This window comes from Cololabis saira, chromosome 2 (genome assembly GCF_033807715.1).
Source record: "Cololabis saira isolate AMF1-May2022 chromosome 2, fColSai1.1, whole genome shotgun sequence".
Classification (NCBI taxonomy): Eukaryota; Metazoa; Chordata; class Actinopteri; order Beloniformes; family Belonidae; genus Cololabis; species Cololabis saira.
In genome coordinates this window covers 651984-678638 of record NC_084588.1, presented here as the reverse complement: position 1 = coordinate 678638, position 26655 = coordinate 651984, and the positions used below count along the sequence as shown (strand labels likewise).

Below are 26655 nucleotides of genomic sequence, written 5' to 3'. Positions count from 1 at the left end.
AACTACACATAAAGTAACATTAACTAAACTAACAGTAACACAAAACTTGTGCAAGTGTGTGTGGAAAAAAAAGTGAAAAGGAAGGGAAACAAAGGCCGGTCACTTCAAAAATACACACGTAACGGCCGCCGGGCGGCGGAAGAAGCCGTCGGTCTGTAGGAGACCGTCGGGGCTTTACACACTAATATGCAAACAAAATAACAGTAAACACAAGTCACGTTAACCGCTTTAAACTAACTGACTGCCCAAACACAGGCCTCACGTCTCCCTGGTTCTGGTTCTGGTTCTGGAGTGATCGGTAGTGTCCTGAGGGCGTTGAGAGCTTCACGGTTCAGTTCGGGTCCATCAGGTGCTGATCCCCGCTCCTGCCGGGGGGGTTCCAGTCCGAGCGGCCTCCCAGTCCGAGCGGCCTCCCAGTCCTCCTCTCCTTGTGACTCTGAAACGAAAAGGACAGCGGTGCAGCGCTTTGAGCCGGGCTTTTCTCCCCTGATCGCGGAGCCGATCGCGGAGCCGATCGCGGAGCCGATCGCGGAGCCGATCGCGGAGCCGATCACGCCGCCTCGAGGGGTACGGGACGGTTCACTGTCGGAACGTGCGGTTCTTCCCGTCTGATGGCCGAGGCGCGTGGGCGTCATGGACCCAGGTGGGAAGATCTGCGGCGCGTTCACGCTGACCGCTCGTTGAGGTCCTCCTTGCAAAAAACAAAAAGACTCGGAGCGGGAGAAGGGGTTAGAGAGGCAGAGAGATCGGCAACAGGTGTCACGCCCCCCACCCCCTGAAGAAGACAGGCGGGCTGGGGGGCAAGAAGAGAAGAGAGGTCCGCTGTAGAATCACTGACCTCAGGTCAGTGACCATTAGAGGAAACTCTGAATGAAGCTGGTCTCAGACTGAGGATTCAGCCAGCTTTAAAGTCGAATTTCACACAATCACATAAGTTCATACATTCATAATCACATGACGGTGGCCCAACAAGATGAATAAAGAAAAAGGATCACAGTGGATTGAATGCAGACTCAGCATTCACCCAAATAGCACTGCACCCACTTCAAACATCAAGAAATGAACCATCAAGGCCATTAAATGTGTGAGGGACGTGTTTATTGGGACAGAAAATAAACTTTATTTGTACTCTGTTTTTTTTTTTGTTTTTTTTTTTTTACTTTGAATAAAAATAATAATTATTTAGTTTTGAAGTGAAAGTGAAAAGTGTCCAATAACATGGAACTCCTTGCATCTTTTCAGGCAAAACGACTCTGGCTGACTGCTTAGTTGCAAGCAATGGTATCATTTCAACCCGACTGGCTGGTAAGGTAAGGTCATGTGACGACACAGTCACACCTGGATTATTCCGTATGATACTTGGGAGAAGTGGTCTTCTGTTCTGTTTATGTTGATGTAACCTGGATCTGCCAGTTGAGGTATCTGGACAGCAGAGAGGATGAACAGATCCGAGGAATCACCATGAAGTCCAGTGCCATCACTCTGCACTACCGTCACGGTGAAGCCACATCTCAACAACCTTTTAGATGCCGATAGTTATTTAGATGAAATCTAATGGCGCTTTTATACTAGTACCTACTCAGCTTTTATACTAGTACCTACTCAGCTTTTATACTAGTATCTACTCAGCTTTTATACTAGTACCTACTCGGCTTTTATACTAGTATCTACTCAGCTTTTATACTAGTACCTACTCAGCTTTTATACTAGTATCTACTCAGCTTTTATACTAGTATCTACTCAGCTTTTATACTAGTACCTACTCAGCTTTTATACTAGTACCTACTCAGCTTTTATACTAGTACCTACTCAGCTTTTATACTAGTACCTACTCAGCTTTTATACTAGTACCTACTCAGCTTTTATACTAGTACCTACTCAGCTTTTATACTAGTAGCTACTCAGCTTTTATACTAGTAGCTACTCAGCTTTTATACTAGTACCTACTCAGCTTTTATACTAGTACCTACTCAGCTTTTATACTAGTAGCTACTCAGCTTTTATACTAGTAGCTACTCAGCTTTTATACTAGTAGCTACTCAGCTTTTATACTAGTACCTACTCAGCTTTTATACTAGTATCTACTCAGCTTTTATACTAGTACCTACTCAGCTTTTATACTAGTAGCTACTCAGCTTTTATACTAGTAGCTACTCAGCTTTTATACTAGTACCTACTCAGCTTTTATACTAGTAGCTACTCAGCTTTTATACTAGTAGCTACTCAGCTTTTATACTAGTACCTACTCAGCTTTTATACTAGTAGCTACTCAGCTTTTATACTAGTAGCTACTCAGCTTTTATACTAGTAGCTACTCAGCTTTTATACTAGTACCTACTCAGCTTTTATACTAGTAGCTACTCAGCTTTTATACTAGTACCTACTCAGCTTTTATACTAGTAGCTACTCAGCTTTTATACTAGTAGCTACTCAGCTTTTATACTAGTACCTACTCAGCTTTTATACTAGTAGCTACTCAGCTTTTATACTAGTACCTACTCAGCTTTTATACTAGTAGCTACTCAGCTTTTATACTAGTACCTACTCAGCTTTTATACTAGTATCTACTCAGCTTTTATACTAGTATCTACTCAGCTTTTATACTAGTATCTACTCAGCTTTTATACTAGTATCTACTCAGCTTTTATACTAGTACCTACTCAGCTTTTATACTAGTACCTACTCAGCTTTTATACTAGTACCTACTCAGCTTTTATACTAGTAGCTACTCAGCTTTTATACTAGTAGCTACTCAGCTTTTATACTAGTACCTACTCAGCTTTTATACTAGTAGCTACTCAGCTTTTATACTAGTACCTACTCAGCTTTTATACTAGTACCTACTCAGCTTTTATACTAGTACCTACTCAGCTTTTATACTAGTAGCTACTCAGCTTTTATACTAGTAGCTACTCAGCTTTTATACTAGTACCTACTCAGCTTTTATACTAGTACCTACTCAGCTTTTATACTAGTAGCTACTCAGCTTTTATACTAGTAGCTACTCAGCTTTTATACTAGTACCTACTCAGCTTTTATACTAGTAGCTACTCAGCTTTTATACTAGTAGCTACTCAGCGCGACTCGCCTCCACTCGCCTCCACTCGCCTTGCCCTTGTTTGTGATGAGAAGTAGGAGGTTGGAGTGAAGCTGCTGGTGTATCTAAACGGAGAAGACAACAACACTAAAGATATAGAACCTGGAGGAGATGATAGATGTGCTGCTGGGTCTGTGACTTGTGTTCCATATCAAGTTAAAAAATGAGAGTGAAAGAAACTTCAAGTGGCAACGCTTTTTTTTGTTTGTTAGTTTGTCTCAGCGCTGCTGAAAAGTCAGCTGGATCCGTGAGCAGCTATGAAGAGACAGAGCTCCTGGTAGATCTGGTCGTTCCTTATCGATCCCTTTTTAATTCTCTTCTCAGCACCAGGTTTATGAACATCTGCACCTCAGAGTTGGATCACCAAACAGACTTTTGCTGCCATTGATGGTTGAATAAAATGAACAAGAATCTGTCAGAGTCTCTTTCTCTGATTTCCTCCTCCTGACTCAGACATCTGACTCCAACCCCCCGACCAATCGGTGGCCTGTAGTGTGATGATGTCAGATACAGCCGACTCAGAAGCTTAGAACCTCGGCAGAATAGTTACAGAAAGGTATCTACTCTGCACGTTAGACCCCTAGTGGAGAAGCGCGAAGGCGAGTCGAGTCGGGCTGAGTAGGTACTAGTATAAAAGCGCCATAAATTGCTTTAGTGTTTTATCCAGTTGTTATTGAAATGTTTATAGAGCACCTGTAATAACTTTTTGAGAAGGTCTCTTAATGGTGAATTTGGGCCTCTTGTCTTCTTAGGAGATCAGGAGTACTTACTCAATCTGATTGACTCTCCTGGTCATGTTGACTTCTCCTCGGAGGTTTCCACTGCTGTCAGATTGTGTGACGGAGCAATTGTACTCGTAGATGCCGTGGAGGGAGTTTGTCCTCAGGTAAATATCATTAGCCACGCTTACATGATGTTTTTTAATTCGTAATTAATTATTCCGAATTAAACAATTTTCATTCGAGTTTACATGGAAATAGTAATTCCGAATTGAGGTTTACATGGAAAACACGTTTGATCGGCTTTATCCAATTCCTCTACAGGTCTGGGGTTTGGGAAGGTTCTGATTGGATAGGGGGGCGGACCGGAATTTACGTCTACCGGAAATTACGTGGCCATTTTCATTGGGAATTGGGTGTTTACATGGTCATTTTTACTCATTTTAAATCGGATTTAATTTTAATTCTGAATTAAAGAGGAGTTAAACGTCCCATGTAAACGCACTGAATGTTCTCAATGGAGCAACTCTAGGAAACCATCAGTGATTATGATGGTCTGACTTTCCTGACCATTATATAAACTTTGATGTTATAGTCTAATTTGCCTGTATTTCTTTCTAGACCCAGGTTGTACTTCGTCAAGCATGGCTGGAGAAGATAAGACCTGTTCTGGTCATCAATAAGATAGATAGGTTAATCTTGGAGCTAAAACTCACCCCTGAAGAAGCTTACACTCACCTGAAGAAGCTCTTACAACAGGTGAGGGGCCCACAACCGATACACGGTTCAGGCTGTTACAGGTTGTACACACACTTGTGCATTTTAGTGCTTTTTGAATATAAAGTATGCTTTTTTTTGTAAAAATGAAGAGGGACTTTGTCAGTGTTTTTTAGAACAATATTATTCTTTCCATGTAGGTGAATGCCGTGACTGGGACATTGTTCACATCCAAAGTGCTGGAGGAGCGAGCGGAAAAAGTAAAAGAGGAAGATAAAAAGTGTGAGACCTTGAGTGAAGATCAGGTTTATGACTGGAGCTCTGGACTGGATGAAGTTGACGACTCAAACCTCTACTTTTGTCCCGACCAAGGAAATGTGGTTTTTGCAAGTACCATAGATGGATTGGGTTTCAGGTATTATTATGATTATTGTTGTTGTTGCATTTATTAATTTATTGAACAGAGTGAGCTTGCTAGATTTATCATTTTTATTGCAGAGGGTATGAGCCCTGTCATTTTAATTTAATTTGTTTAATTTGGTTAATTAATCAAAATTCTGTTTTAAACTTCTTTTATGTCATAAAATATATAACCTCCTCTATTAATTTGTGACATCTGGTGAATGTACAACAGTAGAGTGTATATAACTGCTGAAAAAAATGAAAGGAGCACTTTTTGACCGCAGTATAGCTTCCGGTCCGTTTACCATCTAGGATATTGACCTGGACAGTGATGTAGGAGAGGGGATTGTTAATCAGTTTCAGCTGCTTTGCTGTTAACTAGAGGGGCAACAATGAGACAACTTCAAAGCAGCAGTAGAGGGTCTGCATTAACGTCATTTCCACACTGGACCACGCTTCCTTACTCACACTGAGTGGCAAAACATCTAACTGGCAAAAACAGCTGCAACTAGTAGGCAAACTGTGGAGAAGACGGGATAACAGCCGATTATCGGCTTAAATTAAAGGCAGTTGGACTTGACAGTGACCCGTACAGTTACCCCAAGAACCAGTGGTCCATGGACATTAATATTTGGTACAGTTACCAAGAACCAGTGGTCCATGGACATTAATAATTGCTACAGTTACCCCAAGAACCATTGGTCCATGGACATTAATATTTGGTACAGTTACCCCAAGAACCAGTGGTCCATGGACATTAATATTTGGTACAGTTACCCCAAGAACCAGTGGTCCATGGACATTAATATTTGGTACAGTTACCAAGAACCAGTGGTCAATGGACATTAATATTTGGTACAGTTACCAAGAACCAGTGGTCCATGGACATTAATATTTGGTACAGTTACCAAGAACCAGTGGTCCATGGACATTAATATTTGGTACAGTTACCAAGAACCAGTGGTCAATGGACAATAATATTTGGTACAGTTACCCCAAGAACCAGTGGTCCATGGACATTAATATTTGGTACAGTTACCAAGAACCAGTGGTCCATGGACATTAATATTTGGTACAGTTACCAAGAACCAGTGGTCCATGGACATTAATATTTGGTACAGTTACCAAGAACCAGTGGTCCATGGACATTAATATTTGGTACAGTTACCAAGAACCAGTGGTCCATGACATTAATATTTGGCCACTAATCCAGTTTCCTGATATTTATATGTACTTAATTTCTACGCCGGGGAAATACACAAAGCAAAGCTTGAAGGCATACAAAAGTCTTGACGCTTGGTCCGACTTCAAGGCAGGATTTGTTGTAGAAATTGTATAACGTTAGCTACCCAAAAATCCAACATTACCTGATACAAAATGGGAACCTCAAATCCACGTTTACAGCAGTCTGTAAAACAATAACTCTGATTTCTTGCTAAATCTATGAGTACAGTCGATCGCACAACAGCTCTTCCCCATTTTAGATGTTTTCCAGTTGCACAAACTGAAAGTCTACGCTGCCACTCAGTGGGTGTAACCCGCTGTGAAGTCTCATCTGTGACGTCATGCGCATTCCCTCTATAGTTTTACAGGTGGAGACCATTGACAATTTTTTCTGTCCCATTTCTTTCTTGCTGCTTTTTGCTGGTTTTGCATTTAGCTAGGGTCACTACTAATAGTCTGAAGTGATGGATTCTCCAGAGGTTTGATAGGCAGCTCAACTCCTCCAGGATAGCACGTCAGTACATGCAGATGCTAGAACATTCACGTTGTTTCCCAGTAGTCTCTACAGCATGGCGAACCATACGTGTCAAGTTTTGGATTTAAAAATAAGGGACATTTTCCGCTGCTGTCCCACCAGCCCAACCGAGGTCCAGTATCCCTTACATTTTTTGAGACAGGTTTCCAAGAAATCTTAAATAACTTAACTGTCAAGCACTTACAAACTACAATTATGTGCTCAGAATATGATAGGCCTACCTTTTGTTGATGTTAAAATGCTGTGGACATTCCTATGAATGTAATTCTTATAATAGAGCCTAAATGAAAACACAAAAGGGAATTTAAAGCACATTTATTTATTTTAAATATTTTCAGTTTATATACACATTGTATTCAAGTGAACATTGACATTTTCTTTTAATTTGCCATTTTCCTGTATGTGGCTCTCTGGCATTCATGACTGATGTTTCTGTGCCTGTCCCCCTTCTGGTGCTGATCGCATCGCAGTTACACATCTTTCAGAACGTGTAAATCCTGATTTAAGGTTCTGCAGAGCCTACGCCGTTGCTGTGACGGCGTCGTGAACCCTTCGGACTTCTCCGTCACTCCATTTCGCTGTGGTGCAGTACCCCCCCAGAGCACTAGGGGGTTGCGTTCTTTTCCTGAGAAAAAAAAAGGCGATTCGTCTCGTCTGTTTAGGGTTTTTTCGGTGGGTACCACCGGGCTTGAAATTTTTTTTAGGGGAAACACTGACTATCATCGTAACAAAGTCAAACAAGATTATATGACGTCATATTTCTAAAAGTAAGTGAAAGTGATACAAAGTAAAGGAGGAGAGGATGAAACATTGGAGTCCCTACACCTACAATTATTCTTAAAGGTATAGTCTGTGATCGTATTCAAAAACATTTATTGTTATACTGGGTGAAATGGTCCTTCCATCCTGAGAGTAGCCAGTGAATAATGTGTTCAGAAAAAGGAAAGAAAAAAATCCGACCTCTCTGACAGCTTTAATCCTGTAAAAACACTGAATGGCACGGATCGGTCAGAGGACCAGAGGATTGGCAGGGGGGAAAGAACCAATCAGATGCCTTCATTTTAAGTCCCGCCCACGCCCCCCTCTGTTCCATGCGCGCACTCGTCACGTCACTCTGCTTCAAGTCTGCTTCCAGCCCCTGTGTCCACTTCCCACGGGTCGTCCTCGGCTGGCAACCGCGGCCTGACATCGGAGCCCCCGCCGCTCCCGGCTTCACTGCCGGCTCGCGGTCGGGCGGTCACGTCGAATGTAACGGCTCGCCCTGCTAAAAAGGCTAAAAAAAGAAAGCCAAAGTGTGATTCTGCGGTGCAGGTTGTCCGCTACTGGGGTCTGACTGGATGGAGGCGTCTCCCGGCGAGTTGGTGCGGTTGGCGGTGCGGTTGGCGGTGCGGTTGGCGGTGCGCTGCGCTGCCGTGCAGGCTCTGTTGCCACGGCTATGCCGTAGGGTACGGCGTAGCCTATGGCGTAGGGTACGCGGCGACGTGCACCATTCTGCGTTGGTGTAATGCGGAACCATAAATCAGCCTTCAGTGTGTGCTCTGTCTGCTGTTCTGAACTTCTCTGTTGTCTCATTTTGCTGGGACGTCGGGTCCCTCCGCCGAGACACAACTTTTGCAGTATGTGTTCATTGTTGTGTCTAATAATGATGCGCAGTGCCCACCCAATCAGAAACGGTACAGATATTCTGTGATATTTTTTTATATTTTTATAAAAAAATAAAATTATAAAAAAATAAAGGATCCCCATAACTTTGATTGGATGGGCAGGACGCACGTTTGGGTGGGCACAGCTCACCCCTGCCCCCCCTAAAACCGGTCTTGCTTACAGGTGAATGAGACATGGGGTAGTTTTGTTGAAAATGTGCTGTCCAAAATGTCCTGGAAAACTCGACTCCTGCAAATGCGCGTTCCCCAAAGTTTGTGGGGGCGTGACTTTGGACGGAGCGCTGACGGGAGCGGGAGGAGGGGGCGGGGCTTAGAGGAGGTGCCACTTTCAAATGTTGCTAGCTCTCCAACATCAAGGACTATACCTTTTTAATATAAAGGTGCTCTAAAGGGCCTCCTGCTCAGAGCAGCTCATCTTGGTAAAACTGGGACCAGAAGATGTTCTTAGCAGATGTTCTTCAGACAGGGAGTCAGAGATGCAACGTGCGCTTTCTGTTTTGAAATTTATGTTTGTGCCACTCACTTCTTAGTAACTGTTTAATAAATACAGTTTTGGTAAAATTTACTTATTCCCCCTTTTTGCATGAAAGTTTAAAATTAGCATATATTAATGCAATGAACAAGAATGTTTTAATGTAGACATATAGAATCATCATACTGGTGTGATTGTATGCATGAAAGTGTTAATTCAAGGCTAAGTCAAAATATTGAGATATATATCGTGACTCACTCACTCATCTTCTTCCGCTTTATCCGTTCCCGGGTCGCGGGGGCAGCAGCCTCAGCAGGGATGCCCAGACTTCCTTCACCCCAGACACTTCCTCCAGCTCTTCCGGGGGGAGTCCGAGGCGTTCCCAGGCCAGCCGAGAGACATAGTCTCTCCAGCGTGTCCTGGGTCTTCCCCGGGGTCTCCTCCCAGTGGGACATGCCTGGAACACCTCCCTAGGGAGGCGTCCAGGAGGCATCCGGTATAGATGCCCAAGCCACCTCATCTGACTCCTCTCAATGTGAAGGAGCAGCGGCTCGACTCCGAGCTCCTCCCGGGTGACCAAACTCCTCACCCTATCTCTAAGGGAGCGTCCAGCCACCCTGGGGAGGAAACTCATCTGTAAGGGAGCGTCCAGCCACCCTGCGGAGGAAACTGATCTCGGTCGCTTGTATCCGTGATCTTGTCCTTTCGGTCACTACCCAAAATTCATGACCATAGGTGAGGGTAGGGGCGTAGATTGACCGGTAAATCGAGAGCTTCGCCTTTCGACTCAGCTCCTTCTTCACCACGACGGTCCGGTACATCGACCGCATAACTGCGGATGCTGCACCGATCCGTCTGTCAATCTCACGCTCCATCATTCCCTCACTCATGAACAAAACCCCGATCATGGTGGTCGTCACCACCTTGTCATCAAAGTCTGGATAGTTTTGTTGATGACCAAGCTCCTAGTATCACGGTTTGATTAAAAAAAGGGACACATCTAAAACATGCAGGACTGCGGCCCTCGAAGACCGACTTTGGACATCCCTGGTCTAGCCCATCACCTAGGACCTGTTTGCCATGGGAGACCCTACCAGGGGCGTAATGCCCCAGACAACATAGCTCCTAGGATCACTCGGGCAACACAAACCTTCCACCACAGTAAGGTGGTGGTTCAAGGAGGGGCAAATCAGATCAAATCTGTCTTCATGTGTCATATAAAGTTATGGTTGGACGTCCAACAGTTCTGGTGTCATTCACTATGAATGACCATGGCAGGAGGTGGTGGGTTTTGCCACATGCATATGAAAAAAAAAAAAGAAAATCATCCATTTGTCCAAGGCAACCAAGGCAAACGTTTCATACACAGCAACATAGGGTCTACTCAGAAGTTCCTCACTATATTTTAGAAATATTGTATTTCTGGCATACTTTGTCCAATTAACTTCAAACTCCCCACAACCACTGTCCAGGATTGTAATTGTCTTTGAAACTGTAACATTTGGAAAGTTATATTTAAAAACAGATGTATTTACATTCTATAAGTTCTATTGCTAATAAAATGTAATTTTGTGTTTTTTAGCATCAAGCAGTTTGCTAACATCTACAGTCAGAGAATGGGTGTGAAGGCAGAGGTGTTATTGAAAACCTTGTGGGGAGATTTCCACCTCAGTGCAAAAGCAAAAAGGATAATGAAAGGAGCTCAGGTAATGGAACCCTCCTTTTTTTCCATATCCATCTGTCTATCTGTGTATATTGTGTGTTACGGTTAATGTAAAAAAACGGCTATTTTGCAAAATAGCCGGCTAATGTGCAAAATAACCGTCAGGGCGGCTAATGTAGAAAAACAGCAGTTGGTTAATGCTGTGGATTTGTCAGACCTGACACTTTTTCGGGGAGTGTAACGTTAGGCTTCTTCAACAGCCATAAAGAGTGTAACGTTAGGCTTCTTCAACAGCCATAAACAGCCTTGTCAACAACAAGCATGTGCAGCATATGGGCTTCTTCCATTGGCTGCTACGCACCAACTGCACTGATTGGAGACTGTAAGTGACTGGTTTGAAGCGCGAATTTCATCCATTCAACTGAACTGTAGGCTATTCTGTAGTGTAGTAACTGGACTATATCTACCAAATGAATTACATTTTTGCTTAGTTTGTTTTGGTTTCATCAAATTGTGCAAGTGTAGGAGGAGGAGAGACCTCATCTCATCATGTGCGTGCTTCGGGTTTGCGCGATTCGGGTTTATGAGCTTCACCTTCATGAGAGAGACGCAACAACTGTTTGTCTGTTTTGGAGGTGCAAAGAGAAGGTGGGAATAGATCTTTCCTCACAAAGACTGTCACGCTGGATATTTGCGAGTACATTTCCCACACCTATAATATATAATAATATATAATATATATAATAATATAATATAATATATATTATATATATTGTATTATATATTATAATATAATATATATTATAATATAATAATATATAAGGCTGGTAGAGGTGAGTGCACTCCACTGTGCTTTGCCACCTCGGTGGCCTCTATTCTGGGGTGCCAATGACGTGATCTGTAGTTTTGGAATACTCAATTGAGATTTGAGATACTGCATGGGATTTGGACTCAGAATAATTGCTATAATTGCCACGGCATGCTCGAGCTGACCAGAGCATCGAGACTGGACAGATGATTAAAAATGTGATGTCCGCGCACCATAAGCTTAAAAATGTATGTACCTTGCAAAATAGCCGTTTTTCTACATTAGCTGCCCTGACGGTTATTTTGTACATTAACCGGCTAATTTACACATTCACCGCCCTGCCGGTTATTTTGCACATTAGCCGGATATTTTGCAAAATAGCCATTTTTCTACATTAACCGTAACATATACCGGTACACCCCAAATCAAATCCAAAGACCATATAAGAAATTTCAACAATTTGCATTTTGCACTGCTAGATCTTAAGAATGTTCTAAGTAGAGCTTCAAAATACAAAAAGAAGAAATGGGAGCAAGAGACCAAAAATTAACTGAAATGGGCTATTCATCAGGTGATCAAAAGTTTAAGACAATAGCACAAAAAACCCTAAAATGACCTCCAAGCAGAAATTAAAGGATTTAAAAAAAATCTCACTGAGTAATCAGTATCTCCACCATTCTTGTTGATCACTTCAAAAATTCATTTGGGGCATGCTTGATGCAAGTGTGTCTAGAAGGCTAGTGGGAAGGTTGTGCCAAGTGGTGAAGATGGCTTCATGAAGGGCATCCACTGTCTGGAACTAATGTCCATCTTTATTAACTTCCCTTGGCATCCATCCCCAAATGTTCTCAATTGGATTTAGATCAGGGGAACTTGTAGGATTGTCCAAAAGAGTGACGTTATTCTTCTGGAAGAAGTCCTTTGTCGGGCATGCATTGGCCACGGTTACATGATGAAATAATAATAATGAAATAATTCCGAATTAAACTATTTTCCTTCGAGTTAACATGGAAATAGTAATTCCGAATTGAGGTTTACATGGAAAACACCTTTGATGGGCTTTATCCAATTCCTCTACAGGTCTGGGGGTTGGGAAGGTTCTGATTGGATAGGGGGGCGGACTGGAAGTTACATCTACCGGAAATTATGTCTACCGGAAGAAAAACAAACTTAGCCGCTTAGCCACTACAACTTTGAAAAGGCAAAATGACAGGAATTTTTTTTTTTTTGTCTGCACACATGTTAATGGTTATTACCATGCTGGTAAGAACCTGAGGCATATATATGTGCATTTTTAATATAAAAAAAAAAATATATATATATATATATATATTATACACATCGAGCAGTGGAAATCTGCAAAAAAACAAAAGAGACACGAAACAGGCATGGAACCGGCCCTACGAAATGTAGGTTGATGCTGGTTGAAGAATGGAGGAGTTGCCAGACTGTGTTTGTTTCTTCCACACATTCCCCGGGCTCCTGGATGTAAAGGGATACATTTTAAATTACCAACATTTGTTGTTTCTTCACACTTCAAGCATCCATATCACCAACCACTAAAAAAGACTGGCATTTGCAGTGAAGATTTTGCAAAGTTTCCCATGGACAACCCACATAGTGGTCATCCCACAAATACACACATGTTCCTTACAAATGTGGCGCCATTAAAATAGGAAACTAAACAGGCTTTCCACCGGTATACGATTTATTGCCAAGAAGCAAAGGGATAATCTACAAAACACACATTTCTTACTTTTTGTGCTAAATTTATAAAGGTTAATCTGAAAGTACAGCATAGTGTGAGTGAGGATCAAAGCCGAAGAGTCAGATTCAGAGGTGAAGAGTCAAGGTGTTGGTAGTCTTATGGATCATTAAAACCAAAGATCCATTTACATGATTATAACATTTTATTCATGTTTCCAAATATTACAAAAACACAAAAGGAGTGACCTTATTTCTGTGGTTGAAGACATTTCATTGGTTCATATTAGGGCTGTCAGTTTAGCGCGTTAATTAGATTAATTAATTACACTGCTAATTAACGCGTTATGAAAATTAATGCAATTAATTATGAGTGGCAAAATGCGCGAGCATTTTAAATTTGTCCCATTGAGGGACCCGTAGGCCACTACTTCCCTCCTGCTGCTAGTCAAAATAACAAAGCAGTGACAGACCTGGACGTCTCAGGGGAGCGACTCAGCAAATCTTTGCTGGGCCTTTGAACGGCAAGTTTATGTATATAAAGAAAATGTTTCCTATCAGCGGAGCTGCTCCAGCCTGAATTATCATTTAAACGCTAAACATGTCCGGACAAGTTCCACTGTAAACGTTACAGCTACTAGTACTTGAATTGCTGTATTGGGTCAGCTTTAGTTTTAATTTTGAGAGTCTGCTTAAGTTCCTATTTGAGACTCAGCCATATTTTATTTCTGAATTTTATTTATTTAACTGTATTTGTATTGCATTTTTGAATAATGCACCTGGCCTAATTGGTTTGCTGACGTGCTTGAGCTTTTTCTTTTGAATTTCATTTATGAAACACTTCACCAAAAAAATTTGGATTTCAAATCTTCTCTTCTTAGGGCCCGATTTACTAAAGGTTAAAACGTGTTAAAACGTGTGCAAACTTGACAGCACCCGCAAACCAATGTGCCAGCTGATCTACTAACAGCGTGCAAAGACGACTGCGTCTCTGAAATGCGCAAAATTGCACACACAATCCATTTAGTACTTTTGCCCTGATGAATAATCAATATGGGGCGTACCCGGCAGAAATCCTAAATACTGGGAGGGGAAGATGCAAATTGCTCCATTTACCACGCGCAATGAGATTTACCAAGCCTGAAAGTAATTGCGCATATTGTGATTGCGTCTGTATTTAATACGTTCGAAAGGAAGGTGCTAATCTGCTGCTGCCGTTATTGTGGCAAGGAGGCGACATCCAAAATCAAAGAATACGCAGAGAGAGAGTCTTTATTCTGCTGCATGCTATTTTAAAAATGGTTGCACAAGTTTTATTAAAGTTCAATTCAATTTTATTTATATAGCGTCTAATACAACAGAGTTGTCTCTAGACGCTTTACAGAGACCCATACCCAGAACATGACCCCCGAGCAGTTATTACATAAACAATGGCAGGTAAAAACTCCCCTAGTGGGAGAAAAACCTTAAGCCAAACAGTGGCAAGGAAAAACTCCCCTTTAGGAGGGAAGAAACCTTGAGCAGGACCAGGCTCATCAGGGAGGACCCTCCTGCCGAGGGCCAGACTGGTGGGTCAGGGACGGCAACAGCACAGCAGGCAGGTGGAAGCAGCAACGGGATGACCGGGGGTGGGGACCGCAGGCCAGCACGCAGCTCCCGAAGCTCCGGCCCAATCAGCAAGTCCCAGGTTGGGGTGCAGGGTCAGGAAAAGACTTGTGCTCCGTAATGCAAGCTACAGCCACCCACGACCACCTGCAGGACAAAAGAGAGAAAAGGGAGGAGAAGGGGGGGCCAGCAACGGGATGACCAGGGGTGGGGACCACAGGCCAGCACGCAGCTCCCGAAGCTCCGGCCCAATCAGCAAGTCCCAGGTTGGGGTGCAGGGTCGGGGAAAGACTTGTGCTCCGTAATGCAAGCTACAAGCCACCCACGACCACCTGCAGGTTCCGGTGTCCGGCAAAGGATGCTGCAACATGGACAAAAGAGAGAAAAGGGAGGAGAAGGGGGGGCCAGCACAAGAAACTACAGGAGCGACTCTGACACACTAAAGTTTACACTACCTAGAGATTTACCAACACCAGCTAGAGGTTTACTAAACACTAACTATAGGCTTTACTAAACAGAAATGTTTTAAGTTTAGTTTTAAAGGTGGAGGTGGTGTCAGCCCCCTTAACCCAGATTGGAAGTTGGTTCCATAGTAGTGGTGCCTGATAGCAGAACGCCCGCCCTCCAAATCTACATTTAGATACTCTAGGAACTACGAGTAAACCTGCACTCTGAGAACGGAGAGCTCTGACAGGAACATAAGGCACTATCAGGTCTTGCAAATAATGCAGAGCTAAGCCGTTTTGGGCTTTATACGCAAGTAATAAAATTTTAAATTGGATTCTGAATTTTACGGGTAACCAATGGAGCGACGCTAACACTGGAGAGACGTGGTCTCTCCTGCTGCTTCCTGTCAGCACTCGTGCTGCTGCATTCTGGATCAGCTGGAGCCTATTCAGCAAATTACTTGGACATCCTGCTAACAACACATTACAGTAATCTAGTCTAGAAGATACAAACGCATGAACTAGTTTTTCTGCATCACTCTGCGAGAGGATTTTCCTAATCTTTGCAATATTACGGAGATGGAAAAAGGCAATTTTACAAACCTGATTGACATATGGTTTAAACGACAAATCCTGATCGAAAATAACACCAAGGTTTCTCACAGTTGCACTGGAAGCCATCGCAACACCATCTAATCCCTTCCTAAGATGCTCTGGACCAAGAATGATAACCTCTGTTTTATCTGAATTTAGAAGCAAGAAATTTCTGGACATCCAGTCCTTGATGTCCCTAAGACATGCCTGAAGTTTAACTAACGGTTCTGTTTCATCCGGCTTCATAGACAAGTAGAGCTGCGCATCATCAGCATAACAATGAAAGTGTATGCCGTGATTCTGGATTATACTTCCCAATGGCTGCATGTATAAACTGAACAAGATTGGCCCTAGCACTGAACCCTGCGGAACACCATAACAGACCCTTGACTGTTCTGAAGAAACCTCATGTACATGAACAAACTGGAACCTGTCAGATAGATATGATTTAAACCAACATAGAGCTGTCCCTTTAATCCCAACAACATGCTCTAACCTGTGCAGTAAAATGCCATGATCTATAGTGTCAAAAGCAGCACTGAGGTCCAGTAGAACCAGTATGGACACTAATCCCTTATCTGAGGCCATAAGGAGGTCATTCGTGACTCGAACCAGTGCTGTCTCTGTGCTATGATGCATTCTGAACCCTGACTGAAAGACTTCAAACAGATCATTTCTATACAAATAGTCACATAACTGGCTTGAAACTGCCTTTTCCAGAATTTTAGATACAAATGGAAGGTTGGAAATTGGTCTATAATTAGCTAAGGTGTCTGGGTCAAGAGAAGGTTTTTTAAGTAAAGGTTTGATTACTGCGACTTTGAAAACCTGTGGTACATATCCTAAACTTAGGGATAGGTTAATTTGGTCCAGTATTGTCGTACCAATAAGAGAAAAAATATGCCACTTATAAAGGCCACTTTTTCTTTAGTTCTGCGCCTTATATCTTGCCACCTTCTCTTATTGTGCCCCCCTCCACTCGCCCACAAGCAGGCCAAGCCTTTGTGCCAAAACTTTGTATTTTATTGATTATTTATCTTATTGAACGTGAAATCATCCTTCGTAAATTACATTTAATTAAAGCCCGTGCTTATTAATCACAAAACACAGGTTAAACATCATGACCAAATCCGCTCCGACCCGCTGTGTCAGGATCAGCGCAGAGACTGCAGCTTCGCCTGAATTATGCTTCTGCGTTAAATCGACGGCGTAGGGTCGCGGTGGGGTGTGCATCGCCGCGTAGCCTACGCCGTCGGTTCTGCGTTGGTGTGACGCGGAACCATAAATCAGCCTTTAGTGTGCGCTCTGTGCGCTGTTCTGAACACTTCTCTTCTCTTCTTTCGGCCATATGATGGTTCCGTCTGTCACACATTTACTGTCAGTGTTTGCTATATAATATTTGCAATATACTGTGGACATCTGAATAAAAACTTAACTCATAAATAGATTGAATCAAAGCGCTCTCCAGCTCTGTGTCTGATTGTCTTTTTCTCCTCAGATCATGCCGAGCACCGCCGGGGGTCCGTGTATCTTTTGGTCATTGGATTTTTCCATCATGAGTGGGAATCAAAAAACAAAAAACGATTGGTTTATTTGATTTTCCTTTTAAAACAAAAAACAAATATTGAATTACACTGCATTTTTTCTTTTTCTGTGTTAATATGATTTAATAAAGATTCAAAATACGCTTTTATTTTCGTTTTCTATTTCATATAAGAAAAATGAAATCACTAGTCAACAGGAACGAAAAAACGAACCAAAAACAACCGTTTATTCATATTCAGTGCAGTGTTTGGCGGGTGTGCTTGTGAGAACTGGGGTCCCTGGAGGTCCTGGAGAGCCAATGTCCCCGTAGAGCGAGGTGTCCCCGGCGAGCTGCAGTGTTTGGCGGGCTGTCTGTGAGTGTCCTGGGGTCCCTGGAGGTCCTGGAGAGCACAAGTCCCCGTACCGGGAGCTGTCCCCGGTCCTGGCCGGGTTCAGTGCAGTGTTTGGCCGGTGTGGTTGTGAGAACTGGGGTCTCTGGGTGCCTGGGTCGGGTCCCGGGACTCCTGGGTGCCTGGGTGGGGTGCAGGGTCTCATGGGTCCCTGGGTCCTGGCCACTTTCGCCCGATTTTCAGACACTTTGGCCGGCTTTTAAGACAGAAACGCCGGTTTTTCTGTGATGCTTCCAGGCTTCCTCCAGCCGCCTGTGTCCGCTCCCCGGGCTCCCCCTCGGCCCCGGGCGTCCCGCTGCGACCCCGCACCCACCGAACCACCTCCAGACCGATTGGCAACCGCGGCCTGACATCGGAGGGCCCCCGCCGCTCCCGGCTTCACGGCCGGCTCGCGGTCGGGCGGTTCCTCCGTCCTTCGGGCCCGCCTCTGCGGCGCTGCTCCGCCCGACCACCGGGGGGCTGGCAGCGCCTCCCTCTCGGTAGCGAGACCGAGTCGACCCGTCCGCCCCAGGTGTCCCCCCACGGAGCCCCGCCGCCACCGGGCAGGCCGACCTCCGACATCGGCTGCCGCTCTGGCGGTGGTGGCGGTCCTCTGGAAAAAACGATGTTTCTCAAACCCTACCACGCCGCATACAGCTGAACCGGGGCCCTGATATGATGGTCACCCCCAGCTCGCGCGGACCCGCAGACGGCTGAACCGGGGCCCGAAATGCCGGTCACCCCCAGCCTGAGCGGACCCACCCGCCCGCCCAGAAAACGGTGCATCGAGGCGGGGCGAGGTTCCGGCCGCTCCCGAGGTCTCCCCGCACGGGGCTGCCGAGACCCGAGTCCCGTTGCTGCTTTGACCTGGTGTTTACTGTTGCTATGACAACTGGAAGCATCACAGAAAAACCGGCGTTTCTGTCTTAAAAGCCGGCCAAAGTGTCTGAAAATCGGGCGAAAGTGGCCAGGACCCAGGGACCCATGAGACCCGGGACCCGACCCAGGCACCCAGAGACCCCAGACACTCACACCCAGCCTGCCAAACGCTGCACTGCACCCGGCCAAGACCGGGACCACGTCCCGGTACGGGGGGTACTTGGCCCTTTGCCTCCTGGACCTCCAGGGACCCCAGTTCTCACAAGCACACCCGCCAAACACTGCACTGAATATGAATAAACGGTTGTTTTTGGTTCGTTTTTTCGTTCCTGTTGACTAGTAATTTCATTTTTCTTATATGAAATACAAAACGAAAATAAAAGCGTATTTTGAATCTTTGTTAAATCATATTAACACAGAAAAAGAAAAAATGCAGTGAAATTCAATATTTGTTTTTTGTTTTAAAAGGAAAATCAAATAAACCAATCGTTTTTTGTTTTTTGATTCCCACTCATGATGGAAAAATCCAATGACCAAAAGATACACGGACCCGCCGGGTCACGCAAACCCGACCAATTCAATATTAAAATCAAATTCGGTCCTGTGGCCCGTTTTTCTATTTCGTATTTTTGATCTGTGCCTAAAATTGAAATATGAAAAACCAGACGTTTTTCCGTTTTTTGTGTTACCAACTGCATTTATTCTATCGCAGGTTTTCTCCGATATTGCGTTTCTTTTGGTAATGTTTAAATTTATTTGCTGTAGTTCATTAATGTGTTTATTTGCCTCTTCCACTAATATCTCTAACTCCAACTCGTCAAATTTCATTTTGCGCTTGTGACTTGTGACTGTGCATTCCATCCAGACTCTCCATGGCGCAGAGTTTGCGCTCGCAAACCTTAAGACACGCAACACCTCATTTAAATACTGCAGTTTGCACCTGTTATCAATTGCGCACGCAATCTTAGTTGATCACCCGCAAACCACGCAACAACAGCACGCGCAAACTTTTTCAGTGCACACGCAATTTAGTACTCTTTATTTAGGATCTTAGTAAATCGGGCCCTTAGTGTATTCAATTGATTAGTCATGCACTGCAATTTTGCAATGTCCTAGAATTCTAATTCTTTATTTGGGGACCTTTAGCAGATATGAGATTAAAATGCGATTCATTAATTATAAATCCTGTAAATAATTAGATTTTTTTTTTTAATCACCTGACAGCACTAGTTCATATATAGTGATAGTTTATATACAATTAAAACAAAATTGAGTGCTTTAATTTCTGGTAAGATAGTGTCTGTTCTTGTTCTAACTTCATTATTCTTCGTCTACCTGTTTCCTTCAGGCCAAAGGCAAGAAGCCACTGTTTGTGCAGCTTGTTCTGGATAACATCTGGAACTTATATGATGCAGTTATCATCAAAAGGTGGGTTAAAGCAGCAGCATTTTACTGTTGTAATCCTAGAGATGCATCTCAAGAGCATGAACACCACTGGAGATGAGGAGCATAACCTAAAAATATGGGTGGAAGGTCAACGTCATTTGAATTTACGTTGCGTGTTTGAAACAACTTATTCTGACCAAAAGGTTTACAGGCTTTCCTAAAACAAATAAACAGGAATTATGTAAACAATGAACACCAAGACAAACAGAAAGAAATTACAACCAAATATATATCACCACAAAATGCCAAAACTTTAAAAAGGGTAAATGAGTGAGTAGAAATGGACCTTGAGCAAAGATTTGAATGCAACAACAGTTCTTATTTGTTTTTTAAAGCCGTATCAGTGAATGGGATACTACTGGAAAAGTTACAGAATGTCCGACTAGGACTATGAGCATTGAGCTAATCCAATCACGTGCAAAGTTGAGCTGCTATAAAGGCGAAATTGTAGATGTTCAGAACCCAGGAAGTTGCATTTAAAAAAAAAAAAAAAAAAAAAAAAAAAAAAAAAGACCAAGACAACCTGGTGTGAAGGGGGGAATCTGAAGGGGGGGTTGGATGAAGGGCATACTCACTTGTGCAACACCAGCATTGGATTAGAGTGGAAAACAACAAGTGGTAGCCAAGACAACTGACCACAACTCAGTCACAACATGATATATGGTCCATCTGTTAAATAAACGAAGGAATAAAAAAGGGTGTTTTATTTTTTTTCTTAAGAAGGTGCATTTAATGCATTACTATCTCCTCTGGGCAATAAACTGTGATTTAGGTGGAAATTGCTAAGGTGCCTATTGCATAAAGGGGAAGAAAATGAGACTCGATCCCAAGTTGCCACTCAATGGCCACGGTTACATGGGAAGTTTAATTCCTCTTTAATTCAGAATTAATATTAAATCCGATTTAAAATGAGTAAAAATTACCATGTAAACAACTAATTCCTAGTGAAAATGGCTTGACTTCCGAATTAAACTTAATTCCGAAGTAAGTGGCTGGTTTATTCCAATTTTAAATCTGAATAGAATAATTCTGTGATCATGTAAACACTCATTCCTCTTTAAATTAATTTCGGTCTTTCTTTCTGCTCGTTCCCTCGCCCGTCTGTCTCCATGGCGCTTATATTCCGCACTGGGCTGGTTTTCTAGTTTCAGATGGCAGCACACAGTAAACGCTGGTCAAGAGCAGAGACGATTTATTAATAAATAGCTTGGAGGACATGGAAATAATTAAAAGAACAGATGACAGGAAACATAAAAATTGTGAGCTTTTCAAAGTTGTAGCAGCTAAGCGGCTAAGTTTGTTTTTCTTCCGGTAGTTTAACTTCCGGTCCGCCCCCTATCCAATCAGAACCTTCCCAACCCCCAGACCTGTAGAGGAATTGGATACATTCGATCAAACTTGTTTTCCATGTAAACCTCAATTCAGAATTACTATTTCCATGTAAACTCGAAGGAAAATAGTTTAATTCGGAATTATTTAAATTGGAATAATTAATTCCGAATGAAAAAACATCATGTAACCGTGGCCAATGTGCTGAGATACGTGTTAAAGCTGTAGGATGATATCAATACCAGGTCTACCCCTTGAAGAAATGTCCTTGTCTTATGAAAGATAAGTAAACCTGTCTCATTGAGAGCTACAGATTCCTTTTGATTGAATATCTGTTGATATTGCATGGCCTTTCTGTAATGTATATTTGTGCACAGAGACAAGGAGAAGGTGGCAAAGGTGTTGACTTCTCTGGGGATAAAGGTGATGGCCAGGGACTTGCGTCACTCAGATCCAAAAGTCTTGTTGTCTGCCATCTGCAGCCAGTGGTTACCTGTATCACAGGCGGTGCTCTGTATCCTTTCATTTGTCTTTTTTCTATTGTAGTCTAATTTCTCTCCGAAACAAAATGAACAAATTGAATGTTTACATACAGTGGTGAAAAAAAAGTATTTAGTCAGACACCAGTTGTGCAAGTTCTCCCACTTAAAAAGATGAGAGAAAAAAAATCTAGAAAAAAAAATCTAGAAAATCACATTGTCTGATTTTTAAAGAATGTACAGGACTGTCTCAGAAAATTAGAATATTGTGATACATTTCTTTATTTTCTGTAATGCAATTAAAAAAAACAAAAATGTCATACATTCTGGATTCATTACAAATCAACTGAAATATTGCAAGCCTTTTATTATTTTAATTTTGCTGATTATGGTTTACAGATTCCCAGAACATTCTAATTTGTTGAGATAGGATATTTGAGTTTTCTTGAGCTGTAAGCCATTACAGAATCTCCTCTAGAGCAGTGATTGGTCCGTTCCTCCATGCAGATCTCCTCTAGAGCAGTGATTGGTCCGTTCCTCCATGATCTCCTCTAGAGCAGTGATTGGTCCGTTCCTCCATGATCTCCTCTAGAGCAGTGATTGGTCCGTTCCTCCATGATCTCCTCTAGAGCAGTGATTGGTCCGTTCCTCCATGATCTCCTCTAGAGCAGTGATGTTTCGGGGCTGTCGCTGGGCAATACGGACTTTCAACTCACTCTTTCTTTTCTATGGGGTTGAGATCTGGAGACTGGCTAGGCCACGTTTCCTACGAAGCCATTCCTTCTGCTGAAAGACACGTTTCATCTTCAATGCCCTGCTGATGGAAGGAGGTTTTCACTCTAAATCTCACCATACATCGCCCCATTCATTATTTCCCTTGTGCTTCACAGTAGGTACTTTGGATACAACTCAGCTTTCTTTCTCCAACAAACACGACAAGTTGTGTTTCTACCAAAAAGTTCTATTTTGGTTTAATGTGACCATATAACATTCTCCCAGTCCTCTTCTGCATCATCCAAATGCTCTCTAGCAAACTTCAGACCTGGACATGTCCTGTCTTCAGCAGGGGGAACGTCTGGCCCTCCAGGATCTGAGTCCCTGGTGGCAGTACTGTTACTGATGGTAGTCATGGTTACTCTGGTCCCAGCTCTCTGCAGGTCCTTCACAAGTTTCCCGTGTGGTTCTGGGATCTTTACTCACCGTTCTTGTATCATTTTTACCCCACGGGGTGAGATCTTGGAGCCCCAGATGGAGGGAGATTATCAGTGTCTTCCATTTTCTAATAATTGCTCCCACAGTTGATTTCTTCACTCCAAGCTGTTACCTATTGCAGATTCAGTCTTCCCAGCTGGTGCAGGGCTACAATTTAGTTTCTCACGTCCTTTGACAGCTCTTTGGTCTTGGCCATAGTGGAGTGTGGAGTGTGACTGTTTGAGGTTTTGGACAGGTGTCTTTTATACTCATAACCAGTTAAAACAGGTGTCTTTTATACTGATAGCCAGTTAAAACAGGTGTCTTTTATACTGATAACCAGTTAAAACAGGTGCCATTAATACAGGTAACGAAAAAAGAAGTTACAGATCTGTGAAAGCCAGAAATCTTGCTTGTTTGTAGGGGACCAAATAATTATTTTACCGAGGAATTTACCAATTGATTCGGTAAAAAATCCTACAATGTGATTTCCTGGATTCTTTCCCCCCATTCTGTCTCTCATAGTTGAAGTTACCTATAACAATTACAGGCCTCTCTCATCTTTTGAAGTGGGAGAACTTGCACAATTGGTGTCTGACTAATTACGTTTTTGCCCCACTGTATATATACAATATAATGACAGAAACAAACAGAAACCTGGTATTGATATATAATGACAAAAACAAATTAAACTAAACTAAGCAGAGGAGTTAAGTGCACATAATCTTCACTTCAAGTTCAATTCCACATTTTGAGTGTAGATGTGCTAAGGGTGTGGGACTACCCCCCCCCCCCCCCCCACAGACACACACACACACAAAATCCCTTCTTAATTTAGTTTAGTTTTCTTTAAAGCAGACTGCAGCTATGGTATGTGAGAAGCTTCCCAGTCCTTTAGACATGACAGCAGAAAGGGTGGAAAAGCTGATGAGTGTTGGAGCCTGTCGATTTGACTCACTGCCTAAACGGACGCAAGAGCTGAAAACAGGTACACACACACACACACACACACACACACACACACACACACACACACACACACACACACACACACACACACACACACACACACACACACACACACACACACACACACACACACACACAGCCATTTCCAATTTATCGAGAGGTTCAATGTGAAAAGTTTAAATAGCTACCTTTTGGAGGTGTCAAGGGCCTAAGTTAACAAGAAACTGGACAAAGCAGGTTCCCACCTGAAGACCCCAAAGACATGTCAGTTATTGTTGCTCATAGGTAAGTTGTTCCAAGGCCTTTACTGGGTACTAATCATTCTTTGGAGCCCAAGTTAACTATTGAGGCTGGAGCCATCCTAATTGTCAACAGTAGACACCTGGACAGATGTGTGGCCCATATGTTGCAGGGCCACACTAGACAAATGACATGGCATACACACACTCACCTCTATGAATTATAAAGAAGCCCCAATCAGCTGAGTATACATATCCTTTGACTGTAGGAAGAAACCGTATAACCTGGAGGAACCTCATGTAAATACATAGAAAATCTGTGAACACTTACACGTAATTGCCTCAGTTGGGATTTGAACTGGAAACCTTTAGCTGAGGTAACAGTCCTATCCAATGTACCCTGAAAATCAATGACTACGTTTACATGCAGTCAATAACCCTTTTCTAACCGGAATATTAGCAATAACTCGGTTGTGCACGGCCATGTAAACACCAATAACCCCTTTGAATAACCGGAATTTGCTCATATTCTGGTTTTTAAAAACCTGAATATGACCCCTGGGTTACTCCTCTTCTAACTCTAATAATTGGTCGTGTATACGCCTAAAGGGATATCCCCATCAAAAGGAACAGAAGTTTGGTTTCTGCGCATGTTCTTTTCACAAGGAATCCTGGTCTTTTGAGTCCAGGAAGCAACATACGGAAATTCTCGCCTTCCATTAATGAAGCAGGCAACGAGGAACAGTGTTCAGTCCTGGTGGGTCAGTACCAGCCCCAAAGCTCAAAAGAAGGCGACTTCTACTGGGCTGTTCATTATCCCCCGTGCTGCTTATTGTTGTTTTGGATTTGGATTTGGATACAGGAAGAAGAAGCGGAAATCAGAATCAGAATCAGCTTTATTTGCCAGGTTCGAACATTGTCCAACAAGGAATTTGACTCCGGTAATTTCGCTCTGAGTGGAATTGCGTCATGACGTTCTCCGTGCGTCGCTGGTTTGATCCAGATATCCCAAATGATTAATAAAACAGTGATTACAATGATTAATGGAAACATGGATAACCCTGTTTGCTCACGCATGGAAACACATTATTCCCAATGTTTCAGTAACCGGAATATTGACCTTAACCCGAATTTTGACTGCATGTAAACGTTTGTCATAGATGTCAGTCCTGTAGCCTTGTAAGGTGAGGAGCCATCCCACGTGAATACCTATGCAAGCTTTGATTGGTTGTTGTGCATTGAGGCATATGGCATGAATCTATGAAATGGTAAAATTGCATAGGTAAGGCTGTCTGTTCTCTTCCACTATTACTTTCTTGAGTCTTGAGCATCGTGACAGAGGAGACCCAAGAATGGAGGAGAAAATAAGTGTTAGATCAAAATAAATATGGGAAAGTATTGCAGAAGTACTGAAAATTGCAAAAGTTCCTTTGTGACATTTTAAAAATTGTTACATAAAATGGTGATACTGTACAAGTTCCTGTCCCAAGTTTGGTAATTGCATCAATGTGAAAGACAAGTATTCTTTTTTTGAAATGGAAACAAAAATTTACTTAATTCAATTTTATTTATATAGCGTCTATTACAACAGAAGTTGTCTCTAGGATCATTACAGAGACCAGAACATGATCCCCGAGAAATTATTACATAAACAATGGCAGGTAAAAACTCCCCTAGTGGGAGAAAAACTTTAAGCCAAAGAGTGGCAAGAAAAACTCTCCTTTAGGAGGGAAGAAACCAGGACTTGGATCATAAGGGGGTAGAAAACCTGGACCAGGACCTGGATCATAAGGGGGGTAGAAACCTGGACCAGGACCTGGATCATAAGGGGTGGTAGAAACATGGACCAGGACCTGGATCATAAGGGGGAAGAAACCTGGACCAGGACCTGGATCATAAGGGGGGTAGAAACCTGGACCAGGACCTGGATCATAAGGGGTGGTAGAAACATGGACCAGGACCTGGATCATAAGGGGGAAGAAACCTGGACCAGGACCTGGATCATAAGGGGGTAGAAACCTGGACCAGGACCTGGATCTTAAGGGGTGGTAGAAACATGGACCAGGACCTGGATCATAAGGGGGAAGAAACCTGGACCAGGACCTGGATCATAAGGGGGTAGAAACCTGGACCAGGACCTAGATCATATGAAACCATTGATGCATTATTGTATTATTTCTCATTTTGACATAGATTTTCTCCTTTTCCCCTAGCATTCCTTGAGTGTTCCAGTGGGGAAAATGCTCCTGTCATCATCTTCATTTCCAAGATGTTTGCTGTTGACATCAAGTCTTTACCCCAAAATAAACAGAGGTAAACATGTACAGATGTATACTTGCATTTCCCATGCTATATTGATATAAATCTAAACCAAGTAGACTGTATAGTGGCCAGTTTAGTTTAAACATGAGGATTTAAGTTAGCAAAATATAAATTAAAGTGGATTCTGAGGTAAAGGAAACTAATGTGAGTTGATCTACAGGCTGAGTTTCTACTTGCGTATTAGCATCTTATATGCGTCACCTGAATCTAAAGGAAACAAAATAGTTTTATATGGTAA

General features: G+C 42.8%; 1 protein-coding gene across 3 annotated transcripts in view; it reads left to right on the top strand.

Moving 5' to 3' along the window:
• The window catches only part of efl1 (elongation factor like GTPase 1), a 111960-nt gene that overhangs the window by 6559 nt on the left and 78746 nt on the right, over nucleotides 1–26655 (top strand). For 2 of the 3 annotated variants that reach the window (XM_061735601.1, XM_061735619.1), the window contains exons 3-12: nucleotides 1243–1310; nucleotides 1414–1498; nucleotides 3850–3983; nucleotides 4438–4575; nucleotides 4734–4948; nucleotides 10413–10536; nucleotides 19791–19870; nucleotides 21595–21731; nucleotides 23753–23875; nucleotides 26309–26408. In XM_061735601.1, coding sequence (XP_061591585.1) covers nucleotides 1243–1310; nucleotides 1414–1498; nucleotides 3850–3983; nucleotides 4438–4575; nucleotides 4734–4948; nucleotides 10413–10536; nucleotides 19791–19870; nucleotides 21595–21731; nucleotides 23753–23875; nucleotides 26309–26408 — 1204 coding nt within the window. The remainder of the gene's footprint in view (nucleotides 1–1242; nucleotides 1311–1413; nucleotides 1499–3849; nucleotides 3984–4437; nucleotides 4576–4733; nucleotides 4949–10412; nucleotides 10537–19790; nucleotides 19871–21594; nucleotides 21732–23752; nucleotides 23876–26308; nucleotides 26409–26655) is intronic. The other variant, XM_061735610.1, reaches the window with a different exon arrangement.